The sequence below is a fragment of the Rhipicephalus sanguineus genome, chromosome 4 (genome assembly GCF_013339695.2).
Source record: "Rhipicephalus sanguineus isolate Rsan-2018 chromosome 4, BIME_Rsan_1.4, whole genome shotgun sequence".
Taxonomy (NCBI): Eukaryota; Metazoa; Arthropoda; class Arachnida; order Ixodida; family Ixodidae; genus Rhipicephalus; species Rhipicephalus sanguineus.
In genome coordinates, this window is record NC_051179.1 from 34,267,167 (window position 1) to 34,287,512 (window position 20,346).

Here is a 20,346-nt window from a genome sequence, read left to right on the forward strand (position 1 = left end):
GCGCTGCAACGCCTACGTGTGTTCAAGCCTTTATTCCGCGGCGACCACAGTAACCACCATGCTCATGATGCTCAAACCAGCCAATGGTCGTGGGCTGTGGGTTTATGGCGCGGTCATTTTGGTTCATGGCGTCATTTGTAAAGAGCGAGCGCTAACTGACTGAGAATTGTAAATTCCAGGCTGCGATATGTTTGGCTCACATGTTCTCAGGAGCCTCGACTACCATTCGGCAACATTTTCTGACCATGCTCAAAAAGTGTCAGATCCCTCACATGAGGTTAAGCAATAGCAGTGAGGGTAAACATTGTTTTAAGAGCGTATGTTTCGTGCCATATACGTGTTTGCTGCAGGTGCCCTGACTGGCCACGAGAACAAGGTGACGTCCCTCTCCATCAGTCCCGACGGTGTGGTGGTAGTGACTGGTTCCTGGGACTCGAGCGTCCGTGTGTGGGGCTGAACGACAGCGTCACTCAAACACACCTATCCACACAACTTCACGATGCAGACAGCGCAGCGCACGCGTACGTTCGTACAGCATTGTACTCGGGATGTTTCCATACGGTTTTGAAAAGTTGCCTTAGGAAGCTCGCTGGCGCCCACGATTCGCAGGCCCTGGATTCCCAGCTCATTTTACGCGGCTTCAAGGTGTAACAGCACGTTCCAAGAAATTATTTCGATTCATAAGCAATTAACTTGCTTAGAGATGGAATTCAGAGCATTGCCCAGTCTATTTACAGTCCAGACCTGGCTGCTTGAAGACAAGAATGCTCAGTAGCCTGGCAAGAGAAAGGGTTCGGAGTTGGCAACCAACCTTTGGAGTGTGTACCCAGGTCAATTACTAACAGGGGAGCCTGCTCGTGATAAGTAAATTCACTAAGTAATGTTAGGCTGGAGTACATACGACAGACATTCCCAAATCATGATCGTAAATCCACTGTTGTCACCAAGGCAAAAGGTGTGTACATGGCATATTGCCACTTAACACATGGTGCTGAAACTTGAACAAAGGAACTTTTTGGGAAATTTCCAGCGCGCACACAACAGACAAGGACATGAGGAAAGACAACCTCACACCCTTGTGTCGTCTGCATGCTGAAAATTTCCCAAAATGTATTCATACCAACTCGCCCAGCTTTCTATACTTTTAAAACAAACTTGAGAACGACACAACTAGCAGAGAAACAGGAAACGACAGGCGTAAAGTTAGATCGGAAGACTGCACAATGTGTAGGTCCCAGTGACTAGAATGGATTACAGAACAAATGGGGGTAGCCGATGTTCTTGTCGACATTAATCGAAATAAATGGACCTGGACTGGCCATGTAATGCGTGGGAGAGACGAGTGGTCAGTTAGAGCAACGGAATGGATACCAGGGAATGAGAAATGCAGCCGAAGACAGCAGAGCGTTAGATGGAGTGATGAAATGGAGAAGTTTGCAGGCATAAAATGGGGTCACCTCACGCAAGTTGTTTATTGGGGATCGTTGGGAGAGGCCTTTTTCCTGCAGTGGACAAAAAATAGGCCGAGGATGATGATGAATCATGATCTGGCATTGTCTATGTCATGCAAGTTAACTTCAAAGCAGACATTTCCAGCCTGACGTCGACGTCTTCACCCAAGCTCATGATCTCTGCATGCCTATGAATGCTACTTCAATAAGACGACTGAAATCCAATCTTGGTACTGTGAGCCTTCCAGTGGACTTTGTTCATTTGAGTCTGTTTTCCTGAATACCGTACATTTTCTTGTCCACCTACTCCATATCATGAGTGCACTGTGGTCATCGTGCAGTGAAATAAGATGCAGTGACAGGAGACAATGTTTCATTTTGTTGCAGTACAGTGCAGCTAAAAAAAAAAACGACGTGGAAACACTTCACTGTCATCCCTAATGAGTACCACGCAGCTGCAAAACCATAAGTGAAACGTCAACACGTTTTAGATGCTAGCGTTCATGGAGGACTGCGGCAAGTGAGACATGCGACTGGCAGGATGGTGTTTTGTACGTAAAGACAAACAGCTTTATTGGACAAGTTAAATAACATACACAAGGAAACTGGTTTCACAAACAAGACTGAAAGCTACATACTGAAATAAGACACACAGGCTGACCAGGTGTCCCAATAAAACACCCGGGAACGTCTTTCCAGCCAATTCCCCACAATTGTTTTTATGCCCCTCCCTTTTGCGTCCACGTGTATGTGATGGTTTGTCAAACGACGGCTTGTAAGGGCCGTTTCAAACCCTCGTCCTATTTGTGTGTAGCTGGTGAAAAAAATTTTTTTTTTGAGTCCCTGGAGAGAGAAAAAAAAAAAAAGACTGAAAACAGAAAAGGCGCAGGGAGAGTCTCTTCCTGTGCTTGCCCACAGTACTCCGGGGAACAAGCGGGGAATAAGAAAAAACTGAACATGGCAGCGCACGGAATACCGAGGGCCTAGTGAAACCTCGGTGACTGCCGGGAAACAAAAAGTTGTCGGGAGCATGGCCTTTTCATCTTCGTCACTCATTCCTCTACTGCGAGTGTGGCTGTGTGCTCAAAATCGCGACGGCGCGGCGGGAAGGTGAAATCGTCGGTATAGGGAAGGTCGAGAAGACTCGACTACCTTTGGGGCATCAAGCGCTCGCCCACAATCCTCACAGGCCCCCTTGTTTGTCTTTGCAAAGGCGACCGCGTTCGGAGCACTTGCGCGTGCGAGCAACAATTAAGAATCTGACAAAAGTCCTCCGGTGAGAGAAAAAAGCACGCCCACGTGGAACTTTTATTAAAACAAATCCGTTGCGCACTTGCACCACGGAAGGGACAGCACCGCTCCCCAGGTGGCACCGCTGGCGGGACCTACACGAGCGCTCGGTTACTATGGCGACGCGGCGCTTTGTTACCAAGCCAGCAAAGAGCGCAGAGAGCAGCTCTGCCGCACTCAGTACACAAAGGAAACTGCTCCACGGGGGAGCGAGAGCGCGAGACTTGGGCACTGACCGGAGTCTTTTTTTTTTTTTTTGTTTAATCACTTGCTTGGTCTCCCAAGTTATCCATTTCATTGTACGCGCACAGACATACGAAGATACATAACCGCTTGTATGCATATATCTATACAAAGTCGAGGAGGGGGGCAATTTGTTCGCTCTTTATACATTCCCGGCGCTCGCGTGCGGCAAAGGCTAACTTGCGGGAGAAAAAAAAAAAAAAAGTACAACCCAAGCGTACAAAACTGAAATCTGCATCGCTGCTGTCGGACTAAAAACGTGAAAAAAGAAGCGTCGCAGAACGACTGAAGTGCGGCACCTAGCTTCGTCGGCCAGTGGTCACTAATTCACTGCTTGCGTGCACAAACGATACGATTTCTGCGTGCACATGCGTTCGCTTCCACAAGGCCCTGTGCATGGAGGCAAATCAGACGAATGAGTTGTCGACTGGTGCAAGAAAAAGGAAGGAAACTAAAGCCGCACTTATGTGTTATCCATGTTTTAACCTCGTAAACTGGTCAGAACTTTTTACTGTCTCGTCTGATCCAACTTGAAAAAACTCTGCTTCCCTACCCAGCCTCCGTCGCACGCGCACGTCTCCTACAGACCGCAGTGAGGGAAGAGTGCCAATGCCTATCTTGCAAAATGGTGCGCCGGTCTCCTTTCTTGACTGCACCGGAGAAAAACAAACAAACAAAAACAACCGGCTTGTCAGCACTGTCGTCGTCTCTCAAAGTATGGCAGTTGTGGCGCCCGGGAGGCAGACATGACGGGGCAGACCCGACCGCCTCCCTAGCAATGTCCTATAGTTGTCTGTGTGTGTGTGGCATGTATTTGTATATATATATAATATATATATATAATGTGTATTTATATTTATATACGAGCGACGACGCAGACGTGTCTGCAAGTATACATATTTATAATATATGTATAGGTTCTCGTTTTCTCAAAATCCTCGTCCGGAGAAGACTGCCGCTGCGCTTTTGTTTGAAACAGTAGCTCCCTTGGGGGGAGCATGGGTGCTAAACCCTCTTCCCTATGACTTTTGTGTCCCCCCCAACTCACGACATGTATAATAATACTCCTTTGATAGCACAACAGAAAAAAAATTGGCAGCACAGGAAAAAAAAAGTAATACAGGGCAGAGAATGTTAAATAGTGTCAACATGAAGAGCAGAAAAAAAAAAAGATACAACAAAGGCGCAGCTCTAACACCAGTGACACAAGCGCTGTACACACATCTCGCAGTCCAGTCTCTCTTCCGAGCACCAGTGGCAAACAGCGGGGCAGGCAGGAAGCCACGTGGCATCGTCTGCACTCCGACGTGGCGCGCCCCGTGCCGGACAGGGCCAGCGGGTGGGCAAGATGGCACAGCATATAAAACGGCAGTAGCTTGCACAGTGCCGAGCATTTTGATGGCTACGAATGAAAGGGTTGGCGGTCCAGGTGCAGTGAATGAGCTGGGGCTCGTGCCCAAACACTGTCCCTCCCACCATTGTTACCACAACCGTGTAAGGGAATGCTTCCGCGCCAAATTGTGTCCATCGCCCGAAACTTTTCTTTTTTGTTCCCCATTAACTCCCGCCCGATCGCCGGTAATGGCGACACGGCAGAGTGCGAACGTGCCCTAGGTGCCCGAGAAGAGAAGCTTGAGAGGCAGTGCACACACACCTCAACTCGAATGTCCAGCTTTCAGTGCAACAACCAAGACTATCACTGACAGGTATGAGGTTTAAAAAAAAGTAAAACAAAGAAGCAGGCCAGCAACGAGAGAGAGAAAAAGAGTCATGAGGCAGTTTCGTACGCACGGATCAGGCGCGTGTGCATTCGGAAAGCCTGCTTGCTTGGCTTGGCACGCCCTGCTGCACTCTCCGTGCATCTCGTGCATGGCGAATGCCCGAGTAAAAGCTGGTCTGGTTCAGGCTGTGCGGGTACATGTGGCACGCCTGCATGCGCCAGAGGCAATGTGCTAGGCCACGAAAACACACGCTCTTGCAGCCCAAGGGGCAGTACGTGCCGGGCTGGCGACAGGCGTGACACTACCATCCCGAGCGCAGAGGACAGCGCACACGCTGACGTCCTCTCCGTGAGAGGAACCAAAACGAAGGCAGTTGAAAAAAATAAACACAGGGCCAGAGAGGGAGAGAGTGAGAGAGACAGAAAAGACGAAAACAGAGTCGAAGCACGATGTAAAAACTGCACGACAGTTCAGATGCAAACGGCAGCGGTCATCGCACAAGTCTGCACACACACGCGCGCGCACGTTCACGGCATCACCACACAATTTTTGTCCAGTTGTTTGTCGCCGTGATGGGCGCAGAGAAGTAAAAACTGAAGTTTTCATAGAGAGGTGGTGGTGGTGCTCGGGGGGAAGCCACAGGAGATAGCGGCGTAGGTGGGGTATGGCAGGTAGAAAGCTTGGCCTGGGGCGGTGGGGTATGATGAAAGCTCAGCACAAGGGTGTGTGTGTGTTGTGCGTGTTAGGAAAGGGGGTTGTTGTTGTGGAAAAGGCTAGAGTAGGGAGAAAAGGCCGAGGGGGGGAAAAAGGCAACGCGCGACATGCTCAGGTGCTGCGGAGAAGTGATGACCTAGAAAAAGGCAGAAGACAGCACCCCGGCACGCAGGCTTGAAAAAGATCCGAGAGAGAGAGGAGAGTACACACAGCTGTTACAGCTAAGCGTAGGCCATCTGCGAGCCTCGCCTCATACACCAGTCATACGGCACTCTGTACAGATGAGCGCACAGAAATCTTTGAGGCAGGGGAAAAAAAAAAAGAGGGCAATACGATGCAGCAAGAGACTGCAAGTAGACGTAACAAAGAACTTAAAAAAAAAAGACCTGCCAGTAGAAACTACCCCTGTCACACACACTTTTCGAGAAAGACGACCATCTCTTGCCAGGGGTTGGCTGACAACCTCAATTTACCTGTCCAGTCGAACCATCAAACGCAACATAACAACACAGACCCAAGCCACTTTTTCTCAAGGTGCAGGGCATGTCCAACCGAAGAGGAGGCTCAGCACCCAATCAAACGTTTATACAAAGCTATGTACAATGTGGAAGGAAACAAATGCTTTCTAGAACAATCGCTTTGGAGGCAAAAAAAAAATGTAGAGGAAGACTCAGCAATGACAAAGCAAAAACAATGCCTTCATATACACATTTCTATCCCCCAGTCTTCCTACCAGACTTTTCACACTGGCAGCTCTTTTGTAACGCAAACCGGCTGCATTTGAACTTCTGGCAGCACCCCCCCCCCCCCCAAGAGATGCTCCAATTGGAGGCACTAAACAAGAACAAATTTAAGCTGAGTAATCAATCGTGGACGAAACAATCTAACAAGGAATAGTGCAAAAGCTTGCAACTCGTAGCGAAGTCAAGGTGTGGGGGTTTCGAAGGTGGAAGGCAGAGGGGAGATTAAAAAAAAAGTATGCAGACAACGGGTTCCACACGAAACCCTGCGTTTTTCTCTGTGCTTGAGCACGCACGAGACAGATGCTCACGCACCTGTGACTAGAGAATTGACAAAAACTGGCGTGCCCAAAGAAAAAAAAAAAAAAAAGAAACTGAAACTCGCACTCTCCTTCCATCCACGTTTCCAAAAAAAAAAAAAAAAAAACATGCAAGAGAACCTCCCCGCGTCAGCAAGCACTACTGTACTCAGTATAAGAAAACAACCGCAGGGGTGTTTGGGAGGCTGATCAGACGTTGCGATTCGCTTAGTCGACTCGGAGTCTAGACGCCCGTACCCCGTGCGGAACACATTCACACTCACTCGCACACAGCAGCATATTTGTTCCATTGACGCTGTTCATTCACGCAATACTCGCAAAACACATACACACTCGTTCGCATGCGCACAATTCAAAAAACGGAAGGGGGAGGAGGCCTCGACCCACTCCCAAATGCCACTCCACAAAGGATGGCTTCGCAAGGACCGAGAAGAGAGAGAGAAATCCAAGATGGCCAGAATTCCAAGCAACCACTCCCCACCAGTCGGGGGTGGGAGAAGGAAGAGAAGGCATCTCTCAACTTTTTTTAAAACGAGTCCTGGGGAGGAGAGGGGGAAGCCTTGTAATAGGTAGTGGAAACTGTCCACCGCTCATGTCAAAATGCCGGAGCTAACCAGAAAGAGTCACCCCTCCGGTGTTCCGATGCAAAGGAAGAGGAGAGCAGGGGGGTGGGGGAAGCGAAGAATTTTCGAGGGGAAAAAAAAATGCACGGAGTGCGGTTGGTTGTACATGGAAAGAAAGAGTGTCTTGGTCCAGTGCAATATGAAGCAGCACACAACTCTTCCCCCCCTTCATTGTATCCTCCTCCCCAATGCGAAGAAAAGCATAATGACAATGGCTGGTACATGAACAAGCCATTACACCTTCTTCCGTTCCCTAACCCACCTGCATTCCCTCAAGTCTCTGCGCGCGTGTTAAGTGGCGGGCTAATGCGGTGGTGTGGAAACTCTCGCGCCGGGTGGTTGCGCAAAGGCGGCAAACTTTGCCCGGGAAATTGGCTTCCAGTTGTTGTCTTCAGGAGGAGAGTGCCGACCGGTTGACAAAGTTTTGTGTGGGCCGACCGAAGAAGAGAGCGGCCGAGGGGGAAAGTGTGCAGCAAAGGGCTGGGCGAAGAGGGAGAGAAAGAAAACTAAAAAGGGGGTAGTCTTACACCTTGTGAAGAGATAGAGAGGTGTGTTTGTGGGTGAAGGAGGAGCAGCATCCGTAGAAACAGAGCCAGGGCAGAATAATCGAGCGGAGGGGGCTGGGGGGGGGGGGGAGGTGATCCAGTCTTCTTTCTCTTCCTTTCGTCGTCTCCCATCCCTTGGTGCTGCTGCTGCTGTCTTCACCCTAGTTCCATATCTTGAGGAAACTGTCCCAGGAGCCAGTGGCCACTGCCATGCCGTCTTCAGTGACACCCAGACAACTCACACGGTTGTCGTGACCAGCCAAGACACCTGTGCACGTTGAGGAGAAGGTGTGTCACAACAGGGACGACCCACCAGCGAAAGTGCAAGGTCAACTTTTTCAACACACACAAAAGACGACACCACTATTGGAACTGTAGCCTCTCTGCGAGAGCTGTTTTAGCATCTAAGCTGTCAACATCCTTCATGACTGCACAGAACTCTTTCAATTCTTCTAAGATGTCGTAACGTCTCAAATTTTCAAGCAAGTTTCTTCCTGTACACCACACATTACCGGTTAAGAGATGATAGGGGGGTGAACAAGGCGTGGGACACGTTTTTTTATGACTAAAAGCGTGCAAGAAACCTACAGTAGACTCTCATTAAACGGAACCTCAAGGGACCAAGAAAATGTGTTCCATTTAACAGGAGTTCCGTTTACTGAGAGATGACCAGTGGTGCAGAATACAAGTACGAAACCAATAATATCCGAGATAGCTGTTCCATTTAAGCAGCAGTTCCATTTAAGAGATATCCGTTTACTGAGAGTCTACTGTATTTGCACACTCGTGTTTCTACACACTTTTCCATTTTTACTTTGGCTAGGAGAAACAAGGCTCTAAGCACCGACATTGAGATGAGCATCCAACAGCAAATACACCAAAGAAAGATTTGGAGTACGCTTTTTGTGAACAGCGAATAACTCAGTGCTTTGCAGGCAGTCTGTTTTCCTTTACAAAAAATGCTCCCGACAGTATGCACAACTGTCTTTAGCAACTGAATGAACATTTCTGGCAACCACCAACCTAAACCTTTAACGAGAGAACACAGCACTGCTACTAGTGGTAGGAGGCAAGCATTCATCCAGCCTTTCTGAAATGCCTTTTTATTTTTTATGTTGTCATGTAATTGCATAGGTTGGCAAACTTGCTCAGACTGTAATCGAGCTGCGAGTCTCAATGAGTAATATTTTGGTGAGTTTGAGTCTAGTAAGTCCAGTGAGTCCGGTTGAGAAAAATATTGGTGAGTTTGAGTTCGAGCGAGCCCCAAGCGCAAAATATATTTCTTGAGTGAATCTGGGTGAGCTGCACCTTTTATTGCAGACATATGGTCCTATCTACTCATCTTCAACATTACTATCAGCCTTATATCGGCTCACATTTATACTCGTCTATTCACACATATCTCAACACACTAGCCTTCATGTGCCACCTCCATATTTATTGATCAGAGGTGGGAGTTGGGGGGGGGGGGGGTTCCATGACCGCCCCCTGCAAACTCTTTCACAGGAAGTTTTTGATAAAAATATATCGTGTGAGTTGCGTATTTCACAACAAATGCCTTTATGGATTGAAACCACTGATAACTCATATGTGAAAGGTACAAGATCAAAGGGCATACTGTAGAGCACCGTTATGCGAGATATTGGCGTTAAATAGCATTGACACTATGATCAAAAAAGCTTATTTTACGCTAACGAACTCATGAGTCAAGTCACTCACGCTCACTCAGACTCAAATCAAGCCATGAGCCTAAGTGAGTCTGGCTGAGTAATATGTTGGTGAGTTTGAGTCCGAGTGAGCCCGGTTCAGAAAAAGTTTAGTGAGTCTGAGTGAGTCCGGTTGAGGAAAATTTTGGTGAGAGTCTGAGTGAGCACTCAGAGCAAAATATATTTCTTGAGTGAGAATGAGTGAGCTCCAATTTTTTTTTGCCGGCCCATGTCTAGTTGTGACAGTGAAGTAGGCAGAACATAAGCCGGTACAGACGAAAACTCTTTGTTGGGCTAACTTGTGCCCACTAAGACATAAACTCAAAGTGCAAGCAATACTCGCTGTAAGTGCAGTCCACTTATAACGATATCGAGAAAACCTAAAAACATGATCGTTATAACCAGTGATCGTTATATCTAGACTGCAGCCAAAATATCGTCGCCGGACGTACCTTTTGTCGCTCCAGGCTTGAGTTCGCAATTTGCACCAATGAATAAATATTGTAGATAGTAGGATGTCAAAAACAAGACTTTATTTCTTCCTCCGAAGAGCGAATCACGGGTTCGGCACGCCGAAGTAGTCCGAAATCTGCCGTTGCTTCCGCGGAAGCTTGAGCTTCACAACCGCGGTGCGCATAGCTTCCAGCTGCTGCGAAAACTCTGGCGGCTTTTTTTTGGCGTGCATGAAGTCAATCAGCGAGTCGATAGACGTCAGTGCTCCTTGCGTTGTCATCGACGGGGTCGTAGGGGCGCTGTCAACCTCCTCATCACTACTGTCGCTGCCGTCGCACAACGCCGCCGTCTGTCGCGACAACACATCCGCGACGATTGCCTGGTCGGTGAGTTCTTCGCAGGACGAAGCAGCACTGTCTGCCGTCAGGAAGTCCTCAACCGACGCGACACACCCGCTATCTGCGTCACCAGTAGCGACGTGCTCCCAGAGCTCCGTCAGATCTGCAGTTTCCGTGCCAGTCTCGCTGTCACTAGGCGAGGGAGGCTGGTCCTGGCGCACAAAGCCTGCCTTCCTGAAGCAGTTCTGAATGGTGGTCTGCTTCACCTCGTACCACGTGCCGTAAATGAAGCGCACGGCCTTTAGAAGGCTGATCTTCAGATCAGGGGCATCAGAGGGTCCGTCTGGATTGCCCGACGTACCGGGAGCCGAGCGGTCAATCGTCAACACGAGCCACTCGAGCATGCGTCGCCGGTATAACGCCTTAAAGTTAGCAATCACGTCGGTGTCTAGCGGTTGCAAGCCTGCCGTCGTATTCGGCGGCAGGAACATCAATTCAATTGATGTCAGCTTCGGGCTCACGTTGTGTGCGCTGCAGTTATCCAGCAGCAACACCACCTTCCGCCCCTGACTTTCGATGACGCTGTCCATCTCGAGCAGCCACTCCTCGAACAAGACACGGGTCATCCAGGCCTTCTTGTTGTTCCTATAGCGGACCGGGACGTGTTGATTCCTGAAGCACACGGGCTTCTTGGATCGCCCGATCACGAAGGGCTTCCATATTCACACAAAGTAACATGGTTACTCTAAGCTTGGAGTGTTTACCGCCGGGACACGGATCGCCTTTCAAAGCATGCGTCTTCGATGGTGTCATTTGAAAGAAAAGGGCAGTCTCATCACAGTTGTAAATGTCTCTGGCTGAGAAGCACTCCATCAATGCGGGCAGGTTTGTCTGGAGCCACTGCTGCTTCGCCTCTGAATCGAGAGAGGCTGCTTCTCCTACCACGTTCTTTTAGACAATCCCGTGCCGCTCCTTGAATCGTTGTATCCAGCCGCTGCCGGGTTCAAAATTCGGCCGACCAAGCAGAAAGGCCAAGTTTTTCGCCTTTGTGGCAAGTATTGGCCCACTAATCGGCACATTCTGGGCACGGATCGACAAGAACCACTGGTAGAGTGCTTCTTCAACGTCTGCATACAAGGGCTCCCGAACTCTCTTACGCTCGTCGGCATGGCCACTGGTCCCAGCCTTCAAAAGCGCGGTGCTTCCAGCTTTGAGGACGGTCGAGATCGTCGACTGGGCGAGCTCGTATTTTTTTTACGAGGGCGCTCACTTTAAAACTGCGTCGCGAATCCTGCAAAATATTCGACTTTGTATCAAGCGACACAGCCTTTCGCTTCGTCGGCGCCATATTTGTTGATGGTTATCTCTGCTCCGCTCTAGACGTTGCTCGCGCGATCGCTGAGGAAGAGAGACTGACCGACAACGCCGAGTTGCCGACGGCGGGCGCGGCGGGTTTTGGTTTAGGGGGAGAAAGCGAGAAAGTACAGCCAGAGGTACAGCCAGGCCCCGCCTAAGGCCCCGCCCCGATGCCGCCGCACCGCTTGGCTTTTCGCTTTTTTTAATTTTCTCTCCCCTTTCCCGCTTTCATTCGGCAACCAACAGCGGAGAGCCGCGGAGCGCGGCGCTTTGCTTTTCATTCTTTTTTTATCCCTCACAGCCTCTCCGCGGTCGACGCGCGTTGAGGCGCAAAACGTGACACAGCTGGCGCGATCTAGCAGCGCGCCACGGGACGCGCTGCCGGCGCTGTGCTGCAATGGCGGTAGATACGTATACCCTTGTTACACAGACAGCCTAAACCGCGGTTATGCGTAACCGCGGTTCGCTTATGTTAATACCCTTGTTACACAGACAGCCTGGACCTCGGTTAGTGTAACCGCGGTTACGAGTAACCGCGGTTCGCTTATGTTACACGGTATGCGAAACCGCGTTTGTATCAAACCGAGCTTGGCGACCTCGGTTTGCCAGTTAACCGAGGAAATGGCCGCCTCCATGGAGGACGTGTGCACACCGGCGAGCGTTCGTGAAAAACGAAATGGTCTGCACCAGAGCCGTATATTCCTGGCCTGCACGAACCGCGGAAAGCCTGATTAGGCTTTGGGAAAACAATTTGCGTCATCTACGGAGCACCTCAAGGAATGCGAAAGTGGACGCGGCAATAACAGCCGAGTTGAACGCCGGACTGCCGCCAGACGCGGAGCCATTCACGCCAAAGCAAGTCCGCTTTAGCCGAGGACACTTGTGCGCCGTGTAACATCCGCGAACCGTGGTTGGCGCTAACCGTGGTTCAACGCGGTTAACCGTGGTTGCTCGTGACTGCGGTTAACTTGCCTGTGTAACAAGGGTAGTACTCGCCTACGCCGTCTCGGCATAGTTCATTTCAGAGGAACTTATCAATGTAAATGTTACGATTATTCTGGATGAAATATGCCGCCCACGGCAAACTTTTCATTGTTGTATCCGATATGCGGTGGAGAACATATCGTTATATATGGTTTTTTTCCCCATAGCCCCAATGCACAAAATGAAACTGTTAAGTCGACCCATTGTTATAACCGATATATCGTTATATGTGGTATCGTTATAAGTGGACTGCACTGTACAATAACAGCTGTGAGCACAGACAGACTAATCTGATCGTCAGCGGAACTTATCTTTCATACATCAGTGATTGAACCTTCCAACGCTGTTGCTGGTGCTCGCAAAAGCCCCATAATAAACTTGACTACTCGTGTGCTGCGTGTAATCATAACAAAACAAACTGAAACAATCGCGAAGTTTGGCAAACACCGCGGCGCGCCCTGTGCCGAGTGATGCTAACAGTTTTGTGGGTGAAAACCAGTTACATCGAACTAGAGAAATAAGGGCATGTGCCAACATAAACAGGGGCAAATCATGCCCCACACTCACCTGCACGTTCAGCCTTCATAGAGTCCCAAACGTTGCAGTTGAAGTCGTCATAGCCGGCCAAGAGCAAGCGGCCCGACTTGGAGAAGGCCACCGAGGTGATGCCGCAGATGATGTTGTCGTGCGAATACATGGCCAGCTCCTGGTCCGCCCGGATATCGAACAAGCGGCAGGTTGCGTCGTCAGACCCCGTCGCAAATGCATAGCCGTTCGGGAAGAACTGCAAGACCCACGCCACGGGGAAGTCAATCTCGGCTCTGGTGCACCGCACATTGTCTTATGCGGGCTTCTCATTTATTTAACTTTTTTTAAAGTGTTCAAAACATCATACAGTGGAACTTCGATTATACGACTTTCAGGGGACCGCGCAAAATCGTCGTATAATCCGGGCGTCGTATAATCGAAAAACCGAGAATATAGGCAGTGACGGTCATTTTTGCCCCACAACAACGGCTACATAATGCCTAAGAAAGTCCGCGGCACAAACCTACGCTGCTCCGAGGAACGTAGATTAAATTAATTGAAAAAATGACAACCACACATTTTATCGGAGGTGTGAACGAACCTTTATTTCTCACCTTTTAAAAAAATCTGTGATTTTCTTCTGAGAGTTTGCCCAGCCACGACGCATCAGCTTTCTTTCGATAGCTGCAACATCTGGCAGCAAGTCGCCGATCTCGTCGCGTGCGCAAGCAAACCGCCGAATGAGGTCGACGTAGCACAACACGTCCGCGTAAGTCGGAACGGACACGCTAGCCTCTGCAGCGTCGTCCATCTCTTCCTCGTCGGAAGTTCCCGCAGTGTCGGGACGCACAGTTTCGATAATATCATCCAGCGACACTTCACTGCACACTGCAACGTCGTCGTCGGCACCAACATAGTCCGCGAAAGATCCAGGCAGCTCCAGGCTGCCGAACTCTGGTTCATCGTCAACAGGCAGTGCAGCTTCACTGGTAGAACAAGCACCACTTCTATTAAAGCCGCAGTGCCTGAAGGAGTTGGCGATAGTTTCTGGCGTGACTGCGTCCCATGCACTAGCAATGTAGTGCATTGCATCAAGCACAGAAAGCTTCTTATCCAACTGCTTGCGTTCCATGCCCGCCAGCCGACGCTGCACCAGAAACTTCCGATATTTCTGTTTCATGCACTTGATGACGCCAGCGTCAAGTGGCTGCAGATGGCTAGTGCAATTGGGGGGCAGAAATACAACTTTCACATTTCTCAAATGCGACATATCTGATGGATGGCATGGCGCATTGTCAAGCAGAAGAAGAATCTTTCTGTTCTTAGCCCCCATTTTGGAGTCCAGCTGCTGCAGATATGTAGAAAACATAGCAGCCGTCATCCAGGCTTTCCGGTTGAACGTGTACTGGCATGGCAGCCTTTTCAAATTCTTGAAGCATCGCGGCTTCTCAAACTTGCCGATCACGAGGGCAGGAAGCTTTTCAGAGCCGTCTTCATTAGCGCAAAGCAATACGGTAAGACGCTCTTTGCTTCGCTTACCCCCGTGACAGCTCTCTCCTTTGAATGCCAATGTCTGTTCTGGCTGCATATTATAAAATAATCCAGTTTCGTCCGCGTTGAACACGTCGGACGGCTTGTATTCCCGTATCAATTCCGGCAGCAATGCAGTCCACTTTTCTACAGTGTCGGAGCTGACTGACGCGCTCTCTCCACAGCAGCGGCTGTACACAACTCCACTGCGTTTTTTAAAGCGATCCAACCAGCCATTGGAGGCTTTAAAGTCGTCAATGCCGCAGCGCAATGCAACTGTCTCAGCCTTCCCCTTCAAAATTGCGCCATCCACGGCGATTCCTGAACTGCGGGCCTGACGCAACCACTCAACGAGGGCCTTCTCCATGGCAGCATATTTGCCATCTTTCGCGGCCTTCCTGTTCAGGCCGAACTTTGCCGCATTTAGTAGGATGCTGTCCTTCTTCGCGAGGATAGTTTTCAGTGACGACTCGGGAATGTTCAGGTCGCGGGCAATGCTGGCCTTTGTTGCTCCATTCCGCTTCTCTGCCTCCTCAATTATGCGAAGCTTTTCTCCGAGCGTCAGCGGTTTTCAGTTCCGCGACATTGCGAGACGCAGCACTCGCAACCAAGAATTCGAAAGCTTCCTCGCACACCAATGTCCGAACACAGAAAATTTTGCACGTGGACACAGCAGCTGCGGCGCAGCACAACCAACCGATGAGGCAAACACGTGAAGGAATGGCCGAATGGCAGCACGGCAGTAGGCCTATTCGATTTGCAAGCTTCGACCAATCGCGAGCGGCTAAAACGCCCCAGCCCTCTGGTAGCTAGATAGCGGCGAGTTCCGGTTCCCGCGGCTGTCGCAAACATTGGCTCAACAATCGCCATTCAACACGTCCGGTATAACGACACGAAATCTAGTGAAAGTTATCGCACACTAGAAAGCGAGCTCGAAATTATCTGCCATGTTATCTGCTCACAACGGTCACTACAAAACCACCCAAAAGAAGAGAGAGAGAGAAAAAAAAGGCGACAACGGAAGTGCGCAGTGCAATGCGACAAAACGAATGCGCTCCGGCCAACGTTGGCTCTGGCTAGCTATGGCCGACCGCGTGTCGAAAAATTGAAGAGGCCCTGTGGTGGCAGCGCGGATACGAACTCGGTTCCTCGGTTTCCCGACTTTTTTCACCCGGCCGCAGCGTGTTTGCGTGCCAGCCCGCGTCATCGTAGGTCTTTTTTTTTCTCGGACAGTCCAGCGAAGCGTCGTACGAGGCGGGGCCGGCGTAAAATTGCGTCGTACAATTGAGGTTTTTAATACATTATTTCTATGGGGGTTTTGCCGGGACCAAGCCAATTCGTCGTAAAACGCGGGTCGTCGCAGGACTGGGGGACGTATATTCGAAGTTCCACTGTAAGTGGTTTTGGAGCCCCTGAAATGCAAGAAATTCATTCGAAGCATTTGTAAAGGCAACATGAAGCACAGGTGTCCAGAGTGGCTGCCCTCAAAGAGCTAGAATTCTCATCGCTGAGATCACTCGACCTAAAACGCGCATCACCACTGATAGAAAAGCATTACAGTCACAGCCACACTACAAGAAAAGAAAAGCACAAGACATGGAATTCGCTCTTGAATAACATGTCCCCTGAACCAGCCCTCACACCTGCACATACTTACGTTGACCCAATTTCACTCCAACTCACTCCCAATCGTAAGTCCATTATAACCATTTCATTCACTAATGTCTATGTCTAACCGGTGTGTTAATTGTGGCTCATGGCACATCAGCATTGACATGGTGCAGTTTCTATGCACAATGATTTACCACAGCATTACGTTGTTTTTGCTATCGGAATGTGCAACGAGCACTTCGATACACACGGGAGGCACTGCTGTGTGCCAAATGTCAGCTACACACGCATTTAAGGCTCAGCCTTGCGACTGCTGTATTGATGGCTGTCTTGCAGCAAGATTGGTACATACTTTTTTTACTTTGCAAACATCAAAACAGGCTTTTGCATGTTCATCACTTCATTTTGCATGAAGACACAGTTCACGGCACAGAGCAATTCAGGCAAAAAGAAAAAAAAGGAGGGGGAGGGGGAAGAAATCCCTAGGCTATGTATTATTACGGGTTCCACATCAACAGCAATGACCTTTGAAATAAAAGATAGCAGGCCAATGTGGCAGCGTTAATGTTACTACTGTGATGACTCAGATCTAGAAGCATTGGCACAACCAATTTTCTTTAAGCGCAAAGCACATCAGTGTGAAGAGGGAAGCTTGGTGTCCTGCGGCACTCTGGAAAAGCTGTTGGTGTTCCCCAAGGTCAAAAAGTGTGAGAACCCTTGCCATAACCTACGCCAACACACTAGTATTCCAAACAACGTTACAAACGTGAATAGATTAACTCACCGTCACTGCATTGATGTCAGATTCATGCCCTGGAAACGTCTGCTTGCACATGCCGTCACGGACATCCCATAACTGTAAGCAACAACAGAAAGAAGGCGAATGAGGAAGAGCAACACAACAGATCACACAGGATCCAACAAGAACAAATGGCACAGGGATTCCAACAAGCCTATTAGAATGCTAAACAGTAATGAGAAACCAGACACTGCTTGGGAATAACTGGTTGGAAAGGCTTCAGAGCGCTTGTACCTAAAGCACCGTTTCTGAAAGCTGTTGTACTGGCAACATGAGGCACCCACTGCAGAGTGCTGAACAGCATAACAAGTGACGTTTGTGACCAAATCGAACATGAATCAGTAATCCCAGACACAAATGCAATAAATGCTTTTCGAATGTTAAATTGCTATATGTGACACTAGCATCTTGGTATTCATAATTTTAGCATTAAAAACACAAACGGAGCTTTAGGAACTAATAAGCAGATTCCTTAGAGCGGGTGAATTATTGCTGCACAGTCTAGGTGGCTCAGCAAAACAGCCTGCTACGCCTCTACCATGCCCCGAGGGAGCTTATTGTACATTTGCAGCAATAGTGTGTTAATTTCAGAGCAGTTGAAATTCTAAGGTAGTCGCAGACTATTCGGAAAAAAGAAAGTTCGAATTTACAAATACTGGATAGGCTATTTGATTCAATATCAGAAGCTTCCGAATATCTGCACACTCCTAGTCGAGTGATTATTATCAAAGCACAATCAGTTTCAGACTGATATGACACTGATTTGTTTCATATTCAAATGTCCACATAAAAAAGATAATGCATTTTTTCTGCATGAAAGAATTCCTTTTCAGATGTTGAGTGCCTTTGCAAATCTGAATGAACACGCTTTGCTTGGCATAGCCTCGACATTAGTAGACAAGCATGTTGACTCACCTTGGCAGAGGCATCACAGGCCCCGGAAACAAATGTTCGCATGTCCGGTGACAAGGAGAGCGACATGACATCACCAGTGTGTCCTGTGAACGATGTACACTGCTGGCCCGTTTCAATGTCCCAGAGTGCACTGCATGGTACAAAAAGGCAAAACACCTCAGTATACATGCACGGGGAGGCAGAAAAGCACGCAACACACAATAAACATGCACGAAAACTAGTTTTCTGTTAGCGCTTTGCTCGTTTAAATACTATTTACAGGTTTCACAAGTGAACATCACCGGGCATGCTTCCATCCTTTGTGTCTACCAATAGCATTTACAAAACAAATTGATGACATTGTATGGCCTTGTGATCACAAATCATTATACATAACTCAGGTGCAACCATGCATTGTACGTAATGCATTAAAAGGCATTCAATATGCTGTTTTACTGGCCCATTATTTTCACTGCAAAGTATGATGTCAATAAAAATCATGTCTAAAAATGCAACCACCTCTATATTGAGTAGAATTGCAGAAATACAGTGGGCTTCACTACATGGCAGATTATTTTTTGCCAGCAAAGTTAGGTTGTCACCTTGCTGCTATACAATTTTAAAGCAAGAACTTGTTTTATCATCTGACAAGTTTTCGTGCTGCATTTGTAGGGTTTTGTGGAGAGCAATAGTTGGGTGACACATGACCCGTGAGGTTATGCTGGCAAAACTGACGCAACAATTTTGCTTACAGCAATCATCACAGAGCATAGAACCGGTCTTTTTCTTTTCTTTTCCATGTTCTCTTTTCCAAATCCATGTTGCACATGTTGAAGCTCTATCAATAGCTAGCTCAACACAAAGCGATACGTGCAATGCTGATATCTGCCTAGCCTAGAGTGAGCGTCCGGTGGTACGTGTCTTGTGCAAGTTCAAACCACCACTCCACGTGAGGCGCAGCAAAGCAAACTGCATTGAAGCAGGCGCATGTGCGCAGTGTACATGTACTTTGAGCCAAAGTCACAGTGGCTTGTTCCACCGCTGACGATTAGTGTGTAGAGCAATTATTTTTGCAGTGTAAAATCACTGCAGTTCCTGAACTGTCGATCTGGCCAATGCCGCAATGTGCCACAAAAGGTCTTCCGCCTTTTTGGTAAGTGCAGAGGCTGGTCTACCAATGATTATAGCTTTGGCCTGAGTGCTGCGATACCTTTATGGATAAGACAGTAAAAGCACACAGGCGTGATTGCCACCACTGACAAACGCATCAGTACAATTTAAGAGCGTACCACTAACTTGTAATAGGCAACCACCACCCCCACGTGCTACGCTGCTGTTTGCTGCTGCCTGCTTGTATGGGACAGTTGGTGTGCATCACAGAAACGAAAGCAGCTCACTGTCATCTGTTGACCCAACAAGACACTCGTTGGACCTGTGCAGGACCACGACCAGAGCAGGTACGAAGAACACTCCTACAGCAAACGCACATACAGCACAGCAAGTGCCCCCAGTTGTCATGGCGTGAGCTCAGTAGGCGATGCACTACACGCAACTAGCTAGGGACGATAGGCTACAGATGGCAGCAGGTGCAGCTTTTCAATGAAATGGCATGGGTTTTTATACAGTAGGAGACTGCTGTACAGATGTGCATGCATGCTAGGGGAAATCCAAATGCTTAGTCCTTGTTTTCACCACCATGTCAGGCACTATGCAGCTTGTCATAATTTCAGAATTCTCCTTGGCATCATTATAGCACAGCTGTGAGAGTGAGCCAGAATCTTAGAACTTTAGGTGGCATTTACTGAGCCATCGCATTTACTTCTTTGTGGCATTGGCACACATCAGGAGATGCAAATCCGTACTTTGCAGTTACTGCATATTACTGTTCAGTGCATAGTTTTTTTTTACTGTAGTCTGCCGGTTAGACTATGGTTCACAGTGAGCTGTGCCACTACAACCCTGTAGGAAAGAAAATTCTTTCAGAATTTTGAGGGACATGCAATGCACTAGTTCAAGTTCAGTGTTTCAGAGCAGGCCACTTTTTATGAAATGTAAATTTATCCACAGAATTCTTTGTCTTGAGCTTTTCCCTGTCAGTTCCCTTTGAAGACTTGTGCTTAAGTTCCCAGGTTAACGTCGACTTTTCCCCTTTGTAGATTTTTATTCACATTGCATGCTACCACCACACTTGCTTTTCGATCTATGGATAACACATCCTTGTGTGCATTTGGTCCAAATTGCATCCTCTCTCAAGTTTCACTTTAGGACCTCTCATTTCTGCAGCTATAATGAATGATCTTGTCATTTCATTATAGCATCAATATAGTGTAACTGTGGTAAAAACATTGATTTAGGGAGTGTATGTCGGCATTGACGTATATTTGTGGTCGGTGTGCGGGGCCGATTCTCGATTTGTGATCGGTGTGCGGGGCCGATTCCGGATTTGAAGTGCGCGGGAGTCACCGTGATGGTGATAGTGAAAGAATGAAGAAGCGCGACT

General features: G+C 48.5%; 3 protein-coding genes and 1 pseudogene across 4 annotated transcripts in view; 1 reads left to right on the top strand and 3 right to left on the bottom strand.

The window, feature by feature from the left end:
* LOC119389748 (guanine nucleotide-binding protein subunit beta-2) overlaps positions 1-2,288 on the top strand; it is a 23,976-nt gene extending 21,688 nt beyond the window's left edge. For both annotated transcript variants that reach the window (XM_037657128.2, XM_037657127.2), the window contains exon 9: positions 351-2,288. In XM_037657128.2, the coding sequence (XP_037513056.1) occupies positions 351-359 (9 nt within the window). In that variant the 3' untranslated portion in view covers positions 360-2,288. The remainder of the gene's footprint in view (positions 1-350) is intronic.
* Positions 1,992-20,346, bottom strand: part of LOC119389747 (guanine nucleotide-binding protein G(I)/G(S)/G(T) subunit beta-1) — a 42,242-nt gene continuing 23,887 nt past the window's right edge. Inside the window, exons 5-8 of the mRNA XM_037657126.2 lie at positions 17,868-17,997; positions 16,938-17,009; positions 13,052-13,268; positions 1,992-7,915 (exon numbers count right to left, since the gene is read on the bottom strand). Of these exons, the coding sequence (XP_037513054.1) occupies positions 7,809-7,915; positions 13,052-13,268; positions 16,938-17,009; positions 17,868-17,997 (526 nt within the window). The 3' untranslated portion in view covers positions 1,992-7,808. The remainder of the gene's footprint in view (positions 7,916-13,051; positions 13,269-16,937; positions 17,010-17,867; positions 17,998-20,346) is intronic.
* Positions 9,865-10,793, bottom strand: LOC125758026 (tigger transposable element-derived protein 6-like). The gene has a single exon (XM_049414535.1). The coding sequence runs from the start codon at positions 10,768-10,770 to the stop codon at positions 9,910-9,912; it is 861 nt and encodes a 286-aa protein (XP_049270492.1). The 5' UTR covers positions 10,771-10,793; the 3' UTR covers positions 9,865-9,909.
* On the bottom strand, positions 10,780-11,556 carry LOC125758027 (tigger transposable element-derived protein 6-like; annotated as a pseudogene).

Bases quoted from the DNA above. Each gene is read 5' to 3' on its own strand.
- LOC125758026 (XM_049414535.1), bottom strand. From the start codon at position 10,770: ATGACCCGTGTCTTGTTCGAGGAGTGGCTGCTCGAGATGGACAGCGTC.